The sequence below is a fragment of the Gavialis gangeticus genome, unplaced genomic scaffold, assembly GCF_001723915.1.
Source record: "Gavialis gangeticus isolate Ggan-Ray unplaced genomic scaffold, GavGan_comp1, whole genome shotgun sequence".
NCBI classification, from domain to species: Eukaryota; Metazoa; Chordata; order Crocodylia; family Gavialidae; genus Gavialis; species Gavialis gangeticus.
The window spans coordinates 6,222,635-6,229,809 of record NW_017729000.1 but is presented as its reverse complement, the minus strand read 5'-3'; the positions used below and the strand labels follow the sequence as shown (position 1 = coordinate 6,229,809).

General features: G+C 55.8%; 1 protein-coding gene across 1 annotated transcript in view; it reads right to left on the bottom strand.

Moving 5' to 3' along the window:
• LOC109289896 (zinc-binding protein A33-like) overlaps window positions 1-7,115 on the bottom strand; it is an 8,381-nt gene extending 1,266 nt beyond the window's left edge. Inside the window, exons 1-4 of the mRNA XM_019506157.1 lie at window positions 6,501-7,115; window positions 5,612-5,707; window positions 1,426-1,659; window positions 826-845 (exon numbers count right to left, since the gene is read on the bottom strand). Coding sequence (XP_019361702.1) covers window positions 826-845; window positions 1,426-1,659; window positions 5,612-5,707; window positions 6,501-6,773 — 623 coding nt within the window. The 5' untranslated portion in view covers window positions 6,774-7,115. The remainder of the gene's footprint in view (window positions 1-825; window positions 846-1,425; window positions 1,660-5,611; window positions 5,708-6,500) is intronic.
• Window positions 7,116-7,175: the final 60 nt, after the last annotated feature.

Here is a 7,175-nt window from a genome sequence, read left to right as displayed (position 1 = left end):
GACTGAGGCTTCTGCAGGCACCAAGGGAGTGGAGTTGGCAGGACAGGAGCCCCCCAGGAAGGGCAAGACGATGCAACGATCAGATGGCAGTGTCGCCCCCTCCCTCTGCCTTGCTCCCTGGCCTAGAAGGGGCTCGCTGGACCGGCTCTGGTAGCGGCTGGGCTCAAAGGGCAGGGCAGCCTGCAGGGGAGCAGCATGCAGGGCACGTGAGAGATAACTGGGACATATACAGAGGGGCGCTGGTGAATGCCAGGCTCTGGTGGCAGCTGTTCCTATAGCACTGCTCCAAGGCGCAGACACTTCCCTTTGACAGCTGCCACGATCCCACGTGAGCCTGAAGGCTGCTCCAAGCTGTGTTTCTGAAGGTGATGGGGGGGGGGGGGGGGGGCGCTGCCGCCTGGGGCTCGAGATCCATTTTGCAACAGAACCACTCTCCTCTGAGCCAGGCCAAGCGCCAACAGGCTCATGGAGAGGTGGCAGCAGGGAAGACGAGAGCCAGAGCCTCCTGCTTTAGCTCTTGCATGCCAAGGGGGAAGTGGAAGATGATTTAAATGCAATCCCCACCTGTGATGCCATTCCCAAGCCCCCTGGCCCCCGCCCTGGGAACCGTGCACTGCCCGAGAGATCACCCAGCCCTGGCCGGGGGCTGCATCTTCCCTCCACCCTGGGCTGATTCTGCACCAGCAGCTCGCCAGATAATCTGCAATGCTTTAAAACCTACAAAGATAAGGCCCCTCCCCCGTGCACCACCAGCCCAGGCAAAGAGGGGAGATAAGAGGCTCGTGAAAAGGGACGCAGTGCATTTCATGCCAGGCACGTACGTACCTGATCTCCAAGCTCTCCACCTGCAGCGAGAAGCAGAGAAAATTAAACAGCCATCAGCCTTCAGTCCTCCCGCTGCCCCAACAAACACGGTCCTGCACTTAGGCACACAGCAAGGGAAGGGATACCAGGGCAGCTAGGCACTGGCAGGGAGAGGTCAGCCTGGCTGCCTGGGCAGAGGTTAAGGGGACATGCAAAGGCTGGGAGATGCTCCCAAAACCTGGTGCCACGCGGGAGAGGTCTCTGTAGCAACCTGACCCGATTCCCAGGGAGAAGGGAGGCAACTCACGACACCTTTCCCACAGGCCAAGTATCCTTGGATGTCTCCCGGCGCGGATGGCATCTTTGCCAAGAAACAGCCTTGCAAACCACCCCCTGGCTCCCATCTACAGCCCCCCTATGCCCTGCCGCAATGGCTGATGTGGAAGAAAACCCCCACATGGCTGGGCGATGTGGAGCTAGACCCTGCCTGCTCTGCCTCTGCTCAGGTGCGAGTGCACCAAGCCCCAGGCCTTGCTACAGCATGGTCCATTTCCTGCTCTCCTGCTTCCCCATCCCAGTGCCCTGCCCGGGCTTCTTGGCAAGCACTGGCCAGACACTCACCTCCACCAGTGCCGAATCGTCCAATTCACGCAAGGCTTGCTGTATGCACTCCATGTTCCTCCCCAGCTCCACGATCCCATTCTCCAGTTGCCAGAAGTCCCCCTGCAGCCTCACCAGCAAGTCCTCCTCCTCTTTGGCCAGCTCCATCAACACTGTTCTCTCCTCTTCCACCAGGATCTGATGAAGTCGCTCAAACTCCGCCTGGATCTTAGCGTGCAGCTCCCCAGAGACTTTCTGCGAGAGGCAAAAAGCCACAAAACACCATGAAAGGGCTTGGAGTGTGATGAGCATGGGGAGGGCTGGTGGGGAAATGGAGACTGAGTTGCAGCATGTTCATAGACCCACTTGTTTTTCCCCCGAGGGTTTCAGGTATGATCAGAACTTCTGGGAAGGAGGGTGGGAGAGAGGCAATCCTATGGCTGCAGGGCTTTGGCTTTCCAAGGCACCCACTTCCACAGGGGTCCTTTAAAACAGGGCCCATGCGGCCTGGCGAATATGGAACAACCTTATGTGCCAGGAAGAAGCCAGTCTAAAGGCTGATGGTCACCACGATTCCCCCACCCCCTCCAATGGTTTTCCAGTCCATATTATTTAACACCTACTCCCCAGAATCAGGCCACCATCTCACCAACACGCAGCTCCTGCCTACACAGCTGAGACATGCGACCTGTGCGGCTGACGTTAGCACTACGGGGCTGTGTTCCCCTGCGCAGTGCATTAACTGCTGGCTAACGTAGTGGCCCAGAAGCAAGCTCTCTTTGGGGCTAGCACATGTTTCTGGAGAATGGGCAGGTGGAGAATAGCTATGCTGACCACAGAGAGGGCAAAGGCAGCCGTTTCCCCTTGCGCAAAGCGACTCAAGCCGGCTGCTCCAGCTATTCGGATGGACTGCCTGGCCACGCAGCTTCTGGTTCCAGCTATTTCCTGTATCCAAACTTTCAATACGTTGAAAACTGTTACAGGCGGTTTTTACTAGGCCCAGACCCAGCAATTATTTGCATCTCTGTATTAAAAATATTAGTTCCTAAATACTGTAGCTCAGAATACAGCCCTTGGTCTTAACAGACATGCACAGAGCTGTGATGCTGTAGCTATGCACCGACGGTCCATCTATGAACACGAGACATAAGAGGTGCACACAGCCAACAGGCAGGAGGAGGCCCTCAGAAGTCTGCAGCCAGTGCGACTGGCAGGGGTCACTAGTTGGCCACTGCTGAGCGTTTAGCAGGGACCATGGCAGAGATCAGATCTACAAGCCTTGGGCTCCTGGAGGTCATTACTTGGTGTTATAGGAGCAGGAAGACTCAGCTGAGCTGGAAGCTCTCCATGCCCTAAGGCATCTTATCCGTTTAGGATGAATCAGGTGAAGTGATTAAGATAGAAGCAAAGTGGTAAGTCACCCCTGGGCATCGTTCAGCTCCCTTCCCTGCTCTCCTAGGTGGCCCGTCTTCTCCACAGGAACATACTGAATTGGTACGACTGCCAGGCGTTGGCTTGGCTTCATCCCCACTCGGTGTTTGCTCCAGGCCAAATGGCTCCTTTGGATTCAGACTCAAAAGAAGGGCCAGCACAGCTGCCTTTGCAACAGCACGTAGAGGGATTAGTACAACGCAGCTAGCGAAGGGAGGGAAACCCGAGTGGCTAGAGGCCTCTCGGCCCTATTTTGTGGCCAGTTTCCCAGAACGAGGCAGACACAGAAGCTGCTAAAATTAACCTCTTCCAATAGCCTCTCTGACACCACGGTCATACCCAAAGGACGCTGCTCCCAGCTTGTTACCAGCCTACCTCCAACCTGCAGGGTGAGATTTGCAAGCGTTCTTCAGCAGCTTTGCCTCCCAAGCTCCCAAGATAAAAATGGACATTAGGCTGCTAAGTCACCTTGGAGCTTTTGAAGAGGCTGTGTCTAATTTTGAGACCCTAAGCTGCAGCTCAGCTGCAACTTGGAGGCACTCCCCTTCTTTAAACTGAACAGCCCTCATTTCTCAGGCTCTTCACAGTCCTGGAGGGGGGCTCTGTCAGGCCCACAATTGTTTTCCTTATCTGTCTCCATCACCTCCATTTCTGCTGCATCTCTTTTAAATGAAGCACCCAGAGCTGAATGCAGAATTCCAGGTAGAGAACGCACCACCGATTTCTATAATGGCCTCGTAATGGTCTCATTATTCTCTCTCCCATTTAGGAGGGTGGCGGCTGCTGCACACTGTATGGAGGTCTTTGTCAAGTGTCTCTAAATGAGCTTTGTCCTGGGAGATTACAATTAATTTAAAATCTAAATGACTCCTTCCATTGGGCAATTATGCTGTTTGTGTGCCCCAGCCCTGCCTGCGCTCTGCCTCATGTGGCCTGCTCACACTGGCTCCAGGGGAACCGCAGTGACTTACTGTGGCCTTCTGGCTCCCCTCATCGACACAATTTTATGTTGGCGGCAGATTCTGCTCCCTCCCTGCTCAGCCCCTTTTCCACTTCGCTGCCACACGCAGCAGCGCGCCTCCCCTGCTGCTGATCCTTCTCCGGGAGGAGAACTGGCCATTTATTCATGCTCCACTTCCTTCTGACTCTCAGCCAGATTTGAATGCACAACAGGTTTTGTTTGCTCCTTGCTCTGTCACTGTGCCTCTTGGGCATGGATCGTGGTGTCAGGGGCTGCAAAAAGGGAAGAAAAGTGGCAGGGTCTGCCCCAAGGAGCTTACAATTCAGGGAAATACACGGCTTGAGTTCTGGTTTTTCTAGCACCCTCTCCTGACACCTGGGTCCAAGAATACCTCTGGATCTGTACCCAAGAAGGTTAAGATACCAATGCGCTGGAGACGGATGGAAAGATGTGCTCAGCTGGGTCACCAGGCCTACAGACCCTGGTCCTGGTTTCCTGCTAGTGCTACGTGTAAAAAAAGTTATCTGCTTCTGTATCTCTGAGCATTTGCTTTTCGGTGGCCATCTTCAATTTTCTTCTTTCTGCCAAGCTTCCTTTGCCTGAAGAGGACCTGTGGCATCTGAAGAGCTTCTTGAACTATTTAGCTTTGCCAGTTTCTCTCCTCTCCCTTGTCTGAAGCTTCACATCCCCCTTTTCCATCCTGTTACCACTGCACCAGCGGCCACGGCACTAAGTCCAAGAGGCTTCTCGACGTGCTCCCAAAATTCTCCTTCCTAAAGCTCAGTATCTCTGGACTAGTTTTTGGCATGTTCCCGAAGACCAGGTCCTCTCTGACGGGTCAGAAGCAGGCCGAGTGTCTGTGCTCTCTCAGAAACAGGCTGCTCTCTGGTCGCACCAAACACCTTGCAGTCAAAAGCCCAGCATCTCTCGCACCCTGAATCCAGACCTGCCGCAGATTCTGGCAAGGGCCGTACATGATGCTGCGTTTCTTGAAACGCCCTCTGAATACTCAGCGGATAACAATTTGGGGTAAGCATAAGGGACATTTCACTCCGGTTCCCCACGTAGTTCCTCTTTTGGCTTTCACAGCTGAACTGGCAATCTTGACTAAAGCCGCATGCACACACACCACGGATGTGGACACACACCACGGACTGTTACCCGTAGCGCTATTCCATGCGGTTCAAGAGGTACGACTCCCCACAAACCCACGCCGCGCGGTTTAGTCAAGCGACACGGCCCCACCTGCTCAAGAACGGCACAGGAGAGAAAAGATCTGGATTTTCCCCAGGTCCCGGAGCCTTTTGCTGGCTTTGTGCACTCCTCAGTAATTACCCAGCGCTGTCTCTAAGTGCTGCGATTAGAGCTCTTTATCTGCCTTTCTGAAAAGGCATCTCAGCAGATTGATTGTTATCTCAGCTGAGGAGCCTTTTCTGCCGCCCCTGCAGCAGCTCTATTTATTTTCCCGACTTTAGTCTGTTGCCTGTGATCTAAAGACACTTGGTGTAAAAAAGAGCAGCCCTAGGAGACCCAGCTGCAAGTCTGCTTGTTGGCCAGGTCTGTCAGATCCCTCAGCTAACTCACCACCAATAAATAAATCCCTCTTTGTTCTTCTTTCCTCCAGGGATCTTGCATCTATACTGCACTTGCATCTAACCTGCCCTGCAGACAGGCCAGAAAAAGCAGCGAAGCAGGGTGCTGCCAGCCCCCCAGAGTGCTTCTCCAGACACACACCCACCCTGCTAGCAGCCTTCCCTTAGCCAAGCCAACGGCACTGCTCAGTCTATGCAGGAAGCGCTAGGAGCAGGGGTTTACCGTCAGGCTGCAGATATCTTCCTCCACCGCGTGCTTCGTACGCACACGGCGCTCCATCTCTCTCTGGTGAGCTTGCAGCCCCTCTTCAAGCTGTTTCTACGAATACAAAACAAGCAGAGTGGCACAAAGCTCTCTAACAGAGCAACAGCCCCGTACACAGCACTGACAGCTGTCCAGGTGGATGAGGGAAAAAAGACATTGTGGGAAGGTTTGTGTTTTGGGAACGAAGGCCCTTGCTACACGTTACACAATTAACTGGTTAACCACACAATAAATGTAGACAAGTCCCTCTTGCAAAGTAAGGCCAGCCACATGTGCAAAGTAATGATCGCACAATTCACTGGTTAGTTATGCCATACCGTAGACTGGCCGCATGTGCAAAGGAATCATCGCGCCACAAACGTGTCCACCCGACTATAAAGAAAACCAACCCGCTACAAAGATAGTGCTTGAAGATGTGCAACAACCTTGTAGCTAGTCTCCAAGCAGCTTTCACGCGAACGTGTGCTGGTGCCTACGTTTCGTACGTGCTAGTGTGAGAATCGCCCCGTTCTCAGGCTGCCTGCTACAGAAGGCCTGACAAGCCTCTGCCCGGAAGAGGCAGGGGCAGGAACTCTCCTATCCCTTGGTTACGTGGCACCTAGCACACACGGGCCCTGTGCTGCACGCAAACAGCCGGTGCAATCATGCAAGACAAGGAGCAGCTGCACAAAAGCTGAACTGGAGTCTGTAACACGCCAGGGGCTAGAAGGGGCACTGGGGAGCCAGTGCTGCCCTCTGCACCGTGTACGGACAGGGAGGCGATTTCACAGCTAAATGAACCTGGCTTGGAAACAGGTGGGAGGGATACTGGGTGCGCACAGCACCCGGGCCTGGCGCCGTGGCTCACCTGTATTTGCCTCCGGTGCTCCTGGAGGCCGTAGCGCCGCACCTTCTCCACCACCCCCGCTACCAGGTAGGGGGTGCGGAAGGTACAGCCGGGGATCTCCCTGCGGCACTGGGGGCAGGAAGGCGGGTGCTCGCTGCTGTGCCAGTGGGCTTGGATGCAGCCCTTGCAGAAGTGGTGCATGCACTCCAGCATGACCGGCTCCATGAAGAGGTCGCAGCAGATGGCGCAGGTTAGCTCCTCCAGCAGGCTCTGCTCCGTGCCCCGGCCCGCCATGCCTGCACACAGACACCGGCCTGTATCCCCCTCCGGACGAGCCCCCCGAGCCCCGGCTCCGCTGCTGCTGCGGGCACCCAACACAGCGCCCTCCCCGCTTCGGACACTGCCAGGGCCGGCGGGTGCTTGGGGGAGACTGTGCTGGGACCCAGAGCCGCGCCCCGGGCTGGGCAGGCTGCCCGCCCCCCGCACAAGGGACTTTCCACAGGGCCGGGCCCCAGTTAGCTGCAGGGCAGAGTCCAGAGGCCAGGCCAGTGGCGCACAGCTGCTTTCACTTCCCCTCCACGTCAGCAGGGCACAGCCGTCAGCAGCCCCCCGCCCTGCCGGGGACCCCGATGCCCAGCACAACCCCGGCCAGCGCAGCCCGGGAACGGGGCTCCCAACCCGCCCCGCGCCGCCTGC